This window comes from Octodon degus, unplaced genomic scaffold, assembly GCF_000260255.1.
Source record: "Octodon degus isolate 3935 unplaced genomic scaffold, OctDeg1.0 scaffold00071, whole genome shotgun sequence".
Classification (NCBI taxonomy): domain Eukaryota; kingdom Metazoa; phylum Chordata; class Mammalia; order Rodentia; family Octodontidae; genus Octodon; species Octodon degus.
Genome location: NW_004524647.1, coordinates 2,461,395 through 2,476,107, shown reverse-complemented (window position 1 = coordinate 2,476,107; position 14,713 = coordinate 2,461,395). Strand labels below are relative to the sequence as shown.

The 14,713-nt window shown below is 40.2% G+C and overlaps 1 protein-coding gene across 2 annotated transcripts in view; it reads left to right on the top strand.

The window, feature by feature from the left end:
• Ctdspl (CTD small phosphatase like) overlaps nt 1-14,713 on the top strand; it is a 132,660-nt gene that overhangs the window by 109,004 nt on the left and 8,943 nt on the right. The window contains exons 3-5 of one of the 2 annotated variants that reach the window (XM_004635241.2): nt 1,536-1,568; nt 7,625-7,726; nt 10,991-11,047. In XM_004635241.2, coding sequence (XP_004635298.1) covers nt 1,536-1,568; nt 7,625-7,726; nt 10,991-11,047 — 192 coding nt within the window. The remainder of the gene's footprint in view (nt 1-1,535; nt 1,569-7,624; nt 7,727-10,990; nt 11,048-14,713) is intronic. The other variant, XM_004635242.2, reaches the window with a different exon arrangement.

Genomic DNA, 14,713 nt, shown 5'->3' with positions numbered 1-14,713 from the left:
CTTTCTCTCTCTCTCTCTCTCAAAAAAATTAAAAAAAAAAAAAAAAAAAAAAAGAAATATGGTTCAGAAGGTACACATATGTAAGAACTGTCTGCAGTGTCACTAAAGCAGTGCTTCTCAACTGGGGATGAATTTGTCCTCTGGATTTATATTTGGCTGTGCCTAGAACCTTGGTTGTCATTGCTGGCAGGGGATCCTACTGCAGGTAGAGTTTCAGGATGCTATTAAGCTTCCTGCAGTATACAGGACAGACTCAACACATTCATTCGACCCAGAGTGTCCTCCATGCTTAGGGGCTTCTGGATAAAATCTTGTCCACCAAGAGGAGTGACCTGTTCCTGGGTCCAAAGGTTGGGAATATCATTATTTAGGGCCTTCTGAAATTCTATTCAAATTCTTAGAAATTTGGACTTGATTAGATTATGCCTTCCCATTAGGGAAGAACACAATTTTGCCCAGACTAATGTTAGAAGGCAGCTTGAGTCCCAAGTCTCCTGACAGAGTAAAGGGCCTAAAGATCATCTCAAGAGGAGATAAATGGTTGCTGTTACAAGGAAGAGACAGTGACTAGAGCCCAGATATAAACACAGAGATAGTAAGAGGCTCTTAGAGTCAGAGCAGAGCTCAGACAAGTATCAACCATCTGCCATTGCCAACCATCAAGTCTGGCCTTCATGTGAGACTCCTCAGTGGTCATCTTCCCCAGTACCAGTGGGCACTTCTTTTCACTAATCCTTTAATGTTGAGGTATGAAGCAGTATGTCTTCCATTCAGATCATTTGAAAAAGGTAAAATTCACAAAATGGAAATGCTTGGTAAAATTTATTCTTTCATTAGCATTTATTGGTACAAAAATGAAATTTCTGTCAGCCAATTTGGCTGGTGTTTGAAGATGAGAAATTGGCTGGAATTTGGAGCCAAACTTCCCAGTAGCCTGAATTTTCTTAATACTCATCATGAATACAGGTTCTATTTTCCTGTATTCAGAATCATTGCCATGCCTGTGCCTAGGGAGGGAACTTTTTGTACCTTGCCCTGTCTCATCTTCTCTGTACTTCCCTAGAAGAGGACCTGAGGTGATAAGAGTATTCCTTATGATCACGTGACTTTGACTCCCTTGACTTAGTCTTTTCAGGGAAATACTTGCTTAAAACAAGAAACAAATCAATTATTAGAATCAAGAATCAAAGTAAAATATGAGCTTTTGTTATTTGTAAATGAAGGATTAAATTCCTGAGATTTAGTAAAGGAAGTACTACATCAATGATTAAGACCTGAGCCTCAGGAGCCCAACCTGCGCTATTGGGGAAAGGGGAGAATAGGAGGCTGCAGGAGTCTAGGTCCAGCTTGTGGAAGGTCTTGGGTTCCTTCTCATTAAACTCCTCTTAAGGTAGGAAGAACGGGAAGTCACATGGTTGCTGTGCTGGAGAGTACTTGAAAGTTTCTCTTAAGTATATGATGTCTTTCTTTTCAAACCTGACAATGTTTTTTTTTTTTTTTTTTTTTTTTTTTTTTTTTTTTTTTCTTTTTCTCAGGGTGACCAGAGGCAGGTTATTCCCATACCAAGTGTATGTATTTCAAATTTTTATTGAAACATTCATAGAATTTGTGGCTTTGGGCCTAGTAATGTAAAAAAGAAAAATATTTTTTTTAAAAATGTTCTTGCTTATGTTGAGTTTTATTGTATGATATCAATAGCTCTGTTTTGTTAAAAGCAAAAATGAAGCTACACTTTACATTATGAGCTGGAAGTTGTGTATACAGACAGTTTTCTTTCTCTGGGGGAAGGTCTCCACGTCTTAATAAACTGAGGTAACGTAGAGCTTTCCTGCCTTGCCTTAGCATCATTGCCCCAACTCTGTATAACACCATAGATTTCCCAAACAATGGTTCTTTGCAGTAGATTCAGTTATAGTGGATTAAGTTGCTTGTTTAATGATATCAGTAGCTTAGCTATAGCACTGACATCAGAGAAATTACTTTTAAGTAGCCTCCCTGAAATTGTACCACCAGCTTCACTCCATGGGTTCTGCAGTTGCATCTGCTAGACATTCCCTGGACCACCCCACTTCTGTTTTCAGCCTTGAAATTGAAGAAAGAAGTTGAACCAGTGTTCCCAGCAATCTACTGTCCACTGTCTCCGGTTTCCTTTTAGTCACTTTTCTCATCACTAGAACAAAATATTTGACACTTGCAATGAGAAGCTTATTTTGGCTCACATTTGAGTCCCTAGTCTGCTGGCTCCAGGACAGAACTAGCCAAGGAACATGATGGGAAGGAAGCAGAGGAGGAAAGGAGGAGCCAAGGAAGAAAAGAAATCTTTCTACGCCATGGCTCTATAATGAACATGGTCACCATGCAAAACCCTGTATGAGTTCATGAGGCTCTTGGGGGGTACTTAGATGTAAGCTGTAGCATTTCTCTTCCATCTGCTCAGCCAGCAGAGCCATCAAGCTTGAAACTATGCAGCCAGCAGCAGCTGGGGGCCTAATTCCTAGGGAACTAGGTAGTGGAGATGTCCATCAGAAAAGACCTTTCACACAGTCCTGTGTCTTTAGGGAAGGATTTAGGTTTACAAATAAGCCCGTAAATTGATATTTTAGGCTACAATGATGGCGATTCAAATTATCTCACTCAAATCTGGTCATTTTTCTTTCTTAGGACTTTAGAACATCCAAGAGACACAGCAATCCTACATTGAAAGGAGTAGGTTTCAAGACTTTAGTAGTGCATGGCACTTACAGCTAGCTCATAAAAGTTTTGAGAACTTTATTTTTCTCAAAACTTGACCCTCCTACTTGACTTGTAGGTTGTAGGAGTTTGTGTAGTGATCCTTCCAGTGTATCTGGGGACTGTGCTGTGTTGAGGGAACTGGCTTAGAACAGAAAGAGCAGTCAGGAAGTGCAGGCAGTATCTCACCAGTGTGTAAGGGAAGTGTCCACTGAAGCTCACATCAGAGGACTTTGTTTTGTCTTTGGTACAGAATAATTTTATATGCAGAGTTTACCCCCCAAAAATGTATACACGTGTCAGGGAAAGAAAAACTTGTATAAATGTGTTAATATTAAATTTTTTGAGATATCATGAGATTAATACAAGTTGCTTTTGACCTCTACAATTACAAGAAATGTTCATAGTGGTGGTCATGAGCTCCCAGATATTTATTAGCACAGCAAACAGCTGCTTGGATAACCTTGGTCATTTAAATTGCTGCACATGCATTTTCAGTTTCTTCTCACAGTTAATTCATATCCATGCAAAAAGTTAAGTACCAAATGAAAGCATTTGCCAATCAGTATAAACCCACCAAGGAAATGGACCCTTTTCCTACAAATTGAGACCTAGCCATGTATACAATTCCAGAATAAAGTAGATAAGGAGAAGGTTCATTGTGTAATATATTTGTGTTAGATTAATAAACTTCTGTCTCCTACATGTAAGACACTGAATGAGGACATGCAAATCTTTGAACTGTCTATGAAAAAGCTGAACTTTACAAAAGTAATTTTTACCTTTGAATGATAATCTGTAGAAAAGCAGTTCTGCTCATAAGCTTAGTGTAATCTCCACTCTGCTTAGGACTGAACCCAAGTCCATTTGCAGCCAGCTCAGCCCTGGAAGTCAAGTCTTGAGATTCCCACAGAAATCTGCACCCATATGCCAGTTTTCTAAGTCACATGAGCAGAATGATCCTGGCCTTGGGCCAGAGGAGGATCTGGTCAGTGTGTGAAACAGTTGAGAGCTTGGAGTACTATTACTGGACTAGAATTCTGGGCTGGTGTTGAAGCTCCAAATCAAGTCCTCCAGCCTTTCCTTGGCCCTGAAGGTGAAGATGCCTCTGAACTGTGGGTACCCACAGCAGCTCCAACCAAAGTCCTCCCTCTCTGCCACTCACTCCCCCTATTTTTTTTCCATGTGGTACTCTTTTGGTACCAAAAGAGATAGGCTTAATCTTTAAACTCTTTCCTTAAACAGTTCAAGCTCATGGTTTATTTTAAAATGCTGAAAAATTAGGCTGGCGAGATAGCTAAGTGGTATAAGTTCCTGCCTGGCAAGCACCAGGATCTGGTGTTTGATCCCTGGTACCACCACATGTTGTGCCGGCCCCAAAAGCCATGCCAGCCTCTGAAACCAGGTATGTTGGTGCACACCTGTAATCCCAGCATTGGGGAGATTGAGACAGGAGAATCACTAGGAGTCCAAGCTACGTAGTGAGACCCTGTACCAAATAAGAAAATAAAATAAAATGCTGAAATACTAAAGTAGAAAAAAAATCCTCCAACTTATTCTTACTACTTAGAATAACTACTTTTATTATGTTATACCTTTTCAGAAAAATTTCCGAACACAAACATATTGACACAAATGAAATTGTGTGATATTCACCATTCTGCAAATTGCTTTTAACAAGATGGCTTAAACATCTTTCCAAATATTATTACATGTATGTATACCGTGTTTTACATGTCCTTGACAGCATTTTCTTTGTTTCTATTTGTGCACTGTTAACAAAATACTGCTTTTAAGAATGTTGTTATGGGACCGAGGCAGTAGTTCAATAGAATAAGCGCTTGCCAGGCAAGTGCAAGCTCTTGAGTTCAAGCCCTGGTACCACACACACACACACACACACACACACACACACACACACACACACAAAGAATGTTGTTATACTTGTGTGTATATAGAGTTGTGTGATGGTTCTGTGTGATCAGATCCTAATTGTAGAAATGCTAGGTCAAGGGATCTATTCTCCATTGTTGGAACAGCAAAGGCAAATTGTCCTCTAAAGACCTATGCTTAATTAACATTCCCATGAAAAGCCTACAAGATTTCCCCATTATCTCACTTCAGGAATTTATCAAGTGTTTTAATCTTTGCTATCAAAATGTAAAGAATAGTATAGATTTATTGCTTTGAAGTTATGTTTTTTCATGAATATCTGCAACTTTTCACATATTCATTGACCACACTTTTTCTTTCTGCCCTCTTCATCTAAATTTTATAATTTATCTTTAAAAAAAATGTTAAGGAAATTAGTGCTTTCTCCCCAGTTTATTACGTGTCTTTTTGCCTGTAATTATTTTGGCCACAATGAAATTTGAATTTTAATATTAATATATTAATTTCATGCTTTATGCTGTTAGATTTTATGCTTAGAAAGATCTCCCTGTTCTACAACCATGACCCATATTTTCTTCTAATATTTTTTCATTATTAAATGTAAATCTTTGATCAAGGAATGCAGTTGATGGAAGCCATGAAGTAGCAGTCCAGCATTTTTTCTTTTTCAAGTGGGTACTCATTTGCCCTAGCACCATTTATTGAGTAGTCCTCTTTGACATAAATATTGCAAATGACATCTTTCTGTATGTACTGATGAAAGTTCCAGTTAGTAGCACTTGTTTCTGACTATATGCTGGGATTTTGGATCTTCCTCCATAGGAAAGTTTGTGGGCTGTTGGGCAAAAGTCAGGTAAGATAGGAATTTGGACACCCCCAAAATTGAAGTGCTAGTGGTTTGAGGTGTGTTCATTTAAAGGCTGATAATTGGATAAGAAATGCCACGGAAGCTGTTCACACACTCATTGAAGTCACATATCACAGTGGTGCTCACAAACTCAATGTTGGTGATGTAGCTGAGTCATTAAAGTGCTAATAGAAAGGAATTAGTTTTAACAGTTAAATTTCAGTGCTACTTGCTTAAGCCTTGTAATAAAAGTCTGGAATTTCCCATGTTTAGGCTCTAAGGTTTCTGCTTAAACTCTGGCTTGCAGGGGCACAGTATACAGACCCTGATCCAGAGAAATCTTAAACTAAGAAGTCAGCCATCCAGATTATCATTAAAGATTTAGTACCAAGAGAAGTACTAAATCTTTAAGGTTTAGGAGGGTTAGTAGGACAAGTGCTGCACAGAAAGTAACTTCAGTGTTCACTGTTCACATTTGCCATGGTACTGCCAGGGGTACAAAATTTCAGATGATCCTAGGAAGAAAAGTACAGTGAATATTGTACTTTCAGTTCTTTAGTGGCAAACCATTATCCCCTCTCCCCTCGTCTGCCAAAGATTTCTGCTTCACTACTCCCTATAATTCCCTATGCACATTTGAGTAAGTGATTTTACATTTTTAAAAGGCACTTCTAGATCATCATGATATTTCTCTTATTCTTGAGCTTTAATGATGGACTCAGAAAATTTGATTGAGAACATTTTTGAGTTAATGATTCAAGCATCATCAGAACAGATCAATTGGAATAATAAAGCACTAGTATAATTTTCTAGCATCCTTGCATTTCCCAGGACATGACTATCCAACAGAACTTTTACTTAGACTGAAGAATTTGTATTAATCTAAAGATTATCTGTCAGAGAAGCTCTGTATTTGAGAAACAAGTAGGAAATTAAAAGACCCTTTCTTGCCCATTGCCCTGTGGCCTGGTCTTGTTCTCTGTAGCACCAATGAAAAATCAGTAAATTAACTAACAGAATTCTCATTCTTCTCTGTCTTTTTTCTCTTCTGTATGTGAGGATATTTTCCCCTTTTAAATAAAAGAATGCAAAGTGTGGTTTAAATATGTTAAAGTAATTTTTATTCTAGGGCTTGAAAAATAACTGAGTCCACTCTGGCCCTATTTTTGAGGATTGCAGGTATGCTATGGATAAAATTTCTAGAGTAATTAAACTACCAAATTAAAATGTTATTTCACTAATACATAATCAAAGGGGAAGAACTGCATAGGTATAACTAGACTAAAAAGAAAGGACATAGAAAAGGAAATAATTGGTGTTTTTATTCTTGCATCCTATATTTTTTACTATGAAAATGTATTTTTCTCACATAGTTATTTAGTAAAAATTTAAAATTTTATGCTGGTCATATTCAGCTGTGACCCAAAGTTAGAAATAATCCCAGTCCTCTATTTTGTTCCCTTGCTTGCTGTTTATACCTTTTAAAACACTTTTTGATACAACTTCTTTCAGACTTATTTTGTTATATAAAAACTGAGCTGCTGATTCACTAGTTTATTGATGAAAGACTTTTCTACCTCCCCAAATTGCATTGTTTTTAAGGCACATCCTTCTGCCTTGCCAGTGCTGCAGGGTCAGGGAGGACTGCATGGCCAGCTTTAGTTAAAGCTGAGGGACTTGAAGGCCTTCAGGTTTTTTTTCTTCTGGAAATGCATTAGAAAAAATGAAGCACACACACTAAGTAGAGGGAGACCCTTGAGAGTTTGACTATTGCTCCCTACATGTAGCCACTTCCTGGACAGCCCTTCTCTGCTTTGGTGATGATTGTACTTGGAAATTTACCTAACTGCGCACTGCCTGTTTATGTTCACTATTGAATCAGTTTAAGTCCAAAATTGATCTTTGATCATTGAGTAGTATTCAATTTAAAGGAATATAAAAAATGAAGAAGCCAGCTATTGAAAAGAGAATACTTCTCTGGTAAAACCTCAGTTGGAAACTACATGTTACTATTGTTCTTAATAAAAATTATATGATGTACTTTATCAGATATTAAATGTTTGCTTTCATTTATATGTTCATTAACATAATACAGTGATTAAGGGAATTGGTTTGTCTCTTACATAGAGGTAATAATACTTTTTTCCTCTTTAGCCACCAGCTAAATACCTCCTTCCAGAGGTGACGGTGCTTGACTATGGAAAGAAATGTGTGGTCATTGATTTAGATGAAACACTGGTGCACAGTTCATTTAAGGTAAATCTACATAAAGAGCACTCTGTGGTCTTTGTGATTTGATAACAATTGTATTGAAAAGGAAAAAGAATAAGATCAGCTAGGTGTGTGGTGCACACCTGTAATCCCAGCATCCCATTGGTGGAGGCAAAAGAATCACCTTGAATTTGAGGGCAGCCTGTGCTATGTAGTGAGCTCAAGGTCAGCCTGAACTACATGGGAAGACTGTTTTAAAAGAGAGAGAGAGAGAATGACACCTTGTGGTTGTTGGTATGGCTTTAGTCTTCATAAAGTTATTCCAGTAATAGCTGTTTATTAACCCAAGTGGATATTAACTAAAAAAGTTGATTATTAACATTTTAGTTTGGAAAAGAAAGTGCTAGGGCACCAATATCATTTGAGACCTGGTTTTACTTACTAGGTTTGCGTTTTCAGCACTAAACTTTCTAGAAATACTTTTTAGGTGCCCAGACAATCATTTGTCCCATGACTTTTGTCAAGGTAATCATAGTACCTTGTGTTTTATAGGGAGGGACAGAGAGGGCACTTGTAGAAATTGTCAGGCTCCTTGCTATCACAGATATGTTCCCAAATCAGTTTTTAAAAGATGTACAACTCTGAAGAAGTCTCCTGGAGTTGGTCACATCTGAGCAGATTCAGCCATTTATTCTGATTATTTTCATGACAAGAGATTGATGTGAAATTTTTTTAATGTTTCACAGCTAAGTAAGTGCCCGCTTCTGTGCTGTATTGAATGAAAGACAAAGCTGCAGCGGTGTCAAAGAGAACCTCAGTCCTTCCTCTCCCTTGTCCACTGCCCATTTCCCCCAGTTAGAATGACAGATTACCAGAGGGCCTCCATGCAAGAGCAATGATGGCTACACTATTAAAAGATGATATAATCATTTTTTTAAATGGAATAGTTTAAAATAGGCAGGTGATGAAAAAGTTTAGAAATCAGATATTGTTGTGTTGAGGAGAAGCAACAAGTATTTAAAATCCTGGTCCTGTTTTCCTTGAGTACTTCTGGTGATGGAACTGCTCTATTATTACTGGCTAGCTATACTGTACCTCAGCCTGGCACTCCCTTTACTCTTCTGAGAGACATGAAAGGCACCATCTGTGATGGGCTATGTGTCTCATATGAACCCTTGTCATTCCTGGCAGGTTGTATGACAGCAGAAGACCCATCAAATTTGCCTGAACACCTTCCTGCCAGAAACATCCTTCTTTGTGCCTACTTCTCACTGAGCAGAGACGTTCTTTGACAGGACAAGGCCAGGAAGTTGTCTTTGAGTCCTTTGGAAAATGAAGGAGGAATAACACTGACCACTAGCAGTGAGAAATGGCCTTCTGGTCCTGGGGTATGCAGGGACTTCTTCATTCCCCAGCACTCCTTGGGTTGGCCTTTCCACTGTTGGTCCTGGGGCTAGAGTGGCCTTGTGTGCCAGCCCATCACTGGACAGCACTGGAAGCATTTTCCTCCGGGGCAAGTTGGGCTTTTTTCTAGTTCTTGTGGGGCATAGCCATTTAGAACAAGGATCAGTTGCTCTTGCACCATCAAGACCATCCTCCCGAATAGCTCTGGGAGTGTAGGTAATGCTGACCACACTGCCCACGGGTACTGAGGGATCCTTGCTCTACAGGCTAAGCTTTGGTAGCTACTGTGTCTCCAGGGACTGCTCAAAGACTATCAGTGCAACAGCTGTAAAGTGTTTCTTTATTTCTTCCTTTACCTATCCTGCCTACATTTGCAAGTAATTATTTTGTAGTGTATGATCTCTAATATTCTGGGCATTTCAGAGTGTTCCGAGAATCTGAAAGCTGTGAACCCCTTCCTGTGAACATGTACAACTGTATGAAATACAGGCTTGTGGACCCAAGGTTAAGAGCCCTGCCTTTAGCATGCCCTCTTTTATAGCAGCATGTGAGGTTAAGAATGGTGCTTGCTAGAAACTGGGAAGTGGTTGTATACTTTGTAGAATATTATTTCACAGTTCAGTGCCCTGTGAGAATTTCTTCCTTCCTCCTTCTTTTTATTTTTTCTCCTTTAGCATGATTCTGTAATTTTGTTGTAAAATTATAAAATATTGAGCCCAACCTTGTCTTCCAATCCTGAGTAAATTATAATCTTAAGCCTCTGTAGCATTCTTACAGCTGAATTTTTAGTAATGGCTTTACACCCTAGCATTTTCTACATTTTTGAGCTTATACATCAATGAAGAATGTCTGTATGTAGAGTAATACAGATCACAGTTCAAAGTCTGACCAAACTCCATACCCCACGAGAAGAGTACTTATCCAGTGATTGCCACACATACCTTTTCATTCCATCTTTCCTCTTGTTCCGAAGATTTCCAGACTGATTATTTTGTTGAGCCTATTCATTTAAGTGATTTTCTACTAATTTGTGGAATTCTATTTAGACCTCCATGTAAGATTTATTATGAAAATATAGTAAAAAAGTAAAAAAAAAAGAAAACATGGTGACTATGAAGAGTCATTTGATTTTTAAATGTTACTAGTATTTGAAAGAATTGTTTTCACATTCTAAAAACTTGTGGATATGCTGGGTATTGTGTTTCTTAGAGTAGCATAAAGAGAGGGCTGGTTTTCTCTCCCACTGCAACCTCAAGGCAGGAGGAGATGGTACCAGGCTACCAGTCAAAGCTTAAGATCACTTATTTTCAGGACTAGATAGAGGTTTGGGAATTCATCAGACCCCTTACTATAACTGTGGAAGAGAGGTACTGAAGACTAGAGAGAGAAAGCCTGCTCCAGGTGGAATCCTGGGACATCCAACTTCTCCATGTGTATTTGGCCCCGCTGTGGGTCTGTTTGCACAGTATCTTCTACCTAGTCATCCACACTGAGGATCCACATTCTGGTTGTCTTCCCAGTAGCACTGGCTCATGGCCATTGCGCCCTCATCTTCCCCTGGTAGCCAGTATTGGTTCTTGTCCTAGCAGGATGCTGGGCAAGAGTTACATTTTCCGAGGCATGCTGTTTGCTCCCAGGCTGTGCCACTTTTTGTGGTAGAGGCCAGGCAGGTAATGAAGAGGTTGGACTAGGATGCTGCAAACATCACAACATTCAGAAAAGAAAAGAATGTGCTCTCCTGCTTGTGCTTTTTTCAGAGAACCCAGGCATGCTTCAACCCTCCTTCTCCTGAACTGTTTTATCAAATTGTCAAAACATTGATCTAGGCAAGCCTTTTTCTTGCTAAGATTTCCAATTTTACCTTTTTCTTTCAGATATATTAATTATAGTTTCTTTTCTCTCTAGCCTATTAGTAATGCTGATTTTATTGTTCCGGTTGAAATCGATGGGACTATACATCAGGTAAGGAATCAAAGCAAAAAAAAAAATTTTTTTTTGGTACCAGGGATTGAACACAGGACCTTGTCCTTGCCAGGCAGATGCTTATGCCACTGAACTATCTCCCCAGCAAAGCAAAATTTGAATTGCAATGAGAATTTTGTTTGTTTGTTTGGAGACAAATCTTGTTAGCTTGATCTTGCTATATAGATCAGGCTAGCTTTGAACTCACTATGTACCCCAGGCTGACCTTGAACTCATGGTGATCCTCTTGCCTCAGCCTCCCAAGTGCTGGGATTATAGGCATGTGCCACCATTCACAGCCTGCAATGAGCATTTTTAATCATTATATTTCATGTGAACTTCACTTCTGAATTCCCATTTCAATGATAATTTTATTCAGTCAAAAAGAGGCAGATTGCATATAATAAATACAATTTTTCTTTTCCCCCCACTCACGAATTTGTTTTATACTGAGTTTATAAGTTAAACTGTATTTTCATAAATATTAGAATAGTTCAAATAGTTCTTTGATTTGATGCTTTCTTTAAAAGTTTCTGTATTCCCAACTGATTTAGCTTGGTGGTCTAATTAACTTCCTTATATAATTGCTTTCAGCTGCTCTCCTAGCAGGCAGCAGGAAAATGCCACAAGTCCCTCTCTTATGGTGGATTCTTGGGGAAAGGTGTGCATTTCTAATGCCAGCTGCTCCAGACTAATCTTACCATTACTGCATGATTTTCTACAGTGATTTTTTAGCAAATACTTAACCCCCAAAGGAAAAGGAAAAGAGGTATGAGCTTTTAGATCAGCAGACTACTACAAATAAATACACCACAGTCAACTGGTGTGCATCATCTTTGTTCTTTCTGATTTTTTTCCTTATCTGCATGAAGCTCTTCCATAAATAGCTGTATTTATGAACACATTGGAAACATTGTAGGAATTAGCCTTGGAGATTAGAGGAGTAGCTTTTGTCAGGTTTTATGCAGGGATGAGCTCACCATTTTCTTGTCAACTCCAAGGTCTTAAAGAGAAAGTATCTGCCTTTGTAGCCTAAGAAGGAAAACCTCTTGTAATATTTGGGCCACAGTTAGATGTCTTTCCTGAATAATGTCAGTGGCTCTCAAGTGCTGAGCTTACAACTGTCTCAGCCTTGGACATCAGATGGTCTAATCGCCTCACTGCCCAGATAAAGAAATTGAAGCTTAGCCAGGGAAAGGGTTGGCTTAGGGTGATACAATGGGAAGAATTGAGATGAAAATTCTAGTCTAATGCCTTCTGGCCCAGGACTCTTTCCCTGATACTCAGGTCCTCTGCCTTTCCCCTGCCTACTCTGCTTTCTGCCCTGTTTGCTGGGGATCCTGCCAGTCCCTGGAAAAAGCAGTTTTATCCATAGCACCTCTATACTCCCATCTTTTTAAAAGCCATCATAGAGCCAGTACTGCAAGTACCTGGGCATTTAACATTGGCAAAAGTATCAACTAAATTAAGTTAGCATCTGTGAACCAGTTAAGGCTTCTGTGTTTATTACCTTGACTCATGCTAGAGAGTGCTTTTGAGGAGACAAAGGAGAGCTGCCCGATGGCATGGCAAGCATTAAGAGAACAATCTTTCAAACCACATAGCTGGGAGCATAACCCACCTTTAGGAGCCACCCCAACTCTCCCAGACTCCGTCTAACTGCTTTGATTCCCTTGAACACCTCAGGGCCCAGGGCTGGGATCCAAACCCTCCTGGTGGAAGAAAGCCACAGGCGCCAAGAGCAGGAGGAGCAAGGCCCTGGCGAAGGCCGTGGCCTCGTTCAAGTAATCCAGGATAGGCTGTGTAGGTCCCAATGGGCCTATTCTTGGTTACTTGCACGGGGACGCGGGCCTGGACGCCGGCATCTGGGCCAAGGACCCTCCTCTCTGCCAGAGGCACCAACGCCAGAATTCCCCAGTCTCTTGTCCTTTCCATGTAGCAGAGCGTGCTTTTGAAATAGTGCTCCTGGGGATATAGGAGCACAGGCCACACCCATTTACTATCACTAGCACTGAGAAGTCTCAGGGGCAAGGCAGGAGCTGAGAGCCCCTGCAGACACACAAGTGCTGCCTTTCACTCTCCACCTCAACTTCCCACCTCCTTACAACCATGTTGACACCCATTCTAGGCCATCCCATTCTCTTGGCTCCTCCCTCCACCCTCAGGCTCAGACTCATGCCCACCCCACTCTTGGTTAGTCATGAGTTTCCCACCAATTCTGATCCTTCTTAGTGCCTATTTCTGACTCATTGAAAGTATTACCACGTAGAATTCCTCTGTTAGCAACCTGTCCTTCCATGTGATATGGACCTCCTCCAGTATTACCCCTCTATTCTACCTGCTCCATGGGCCATTTGAGGCCATTTGAGGCTCATTGCAGTGTGCACAACCATCCTTAGCTACTTCCTCTCCAACCCCTCACCTCCCCAACTTCTTTTACTGCCTAGATGGCTGGGCTCTGGCCATTTTCTAACATGTCAGGTATTCTTAGGCCTCCAAGTTTCATGTGATACTATGCTCTCAGAGATTTGCCTCTTTTTATCCTTATAGGCATGGTAAAATCCTACTCATACTTTGATGTCCAGGCCAACTGTTCCCTTCTGTGATTTCCTCCCCTTGAAAGCGAATTTAATTATCTTCAATTTATCCTCATGCTTTTTTCATTATGCCTTGTTCACTTCTACACATTTTTGCATGTGTCTGCTCTAGACTGTGAGCCCTTCAAGGGCAAGGCCTGTGTTTGACTCATCTATATAACTGTATCAGGCTGTGCATAGAGCTGCAGCTCAGTAAATATGTTGAATTCATTTCTAAAGAGTGATTTATTTTTGTGAAGTGACTAAGTTTAGATGGAATTTATTCAGGCTTTAATTGGTTCCTACTTCCTTCTACTTCCTCTGTTCTCTCACCAGCTTTGCCTTCTTTTTCATCTGCCAGTCTCCAGATTTCTTCAGGCTCTGTAGTCAGGAACCCACATTTTAGCTAAAATCTGAGTGTTTTATAGCTCTGCTGGCTTTACTTAGCCTGCTCAAAAAGGTAGACAGAGTCCAGCCATTCTAGGAGAGGCTCTCTGTTTCCTCTGCTCACAGACTCCACAGGCTTGTTTCTAGGCCCCAGAAGGTTTTACATCCCCGGAAATGTCCAGACACAGCCCTCGTAGAGCAACCTTCATGGTATTAAGTACTGGTGTCTCCCTGGCTAACAAGGAAGACTGTTTTGCAGCTTTGCAAGGCCTATGCTTTTTTTTACCCTGGGCCTTCTGGTGAACAGGAAGTACCATTCAGAGCAGAAGGTGGCAGCTGGAACAATTCCAGACCTGCTGGGAAGTCAGCCAGGGCCAGACCTCCAAAAGGACAGTGTACAGACCATAGTTTTACCCATACCAGATGCCAAGAAACACATATGCAATTGAATGAGTGGTTCATACAAACATGGCACAACTATTCTACTCACTGACCCTCAAAATTCCCAAGACCCTCAGCATCACCTTCAGCTTTTCTTTGTCCTTTGGGAGTGTCATCTGCACTGAATCAGGCCTGGAGCATGATCGGAGGAATACTGTATCTGACCATACAGTCTGGACCTCTGCATAGCACACTCAGACCTGGCAGTAGAAGGCAGACTTCTCCGGCAATTCTTCCTACAGTGGGCATTTAGGCCCAGGCA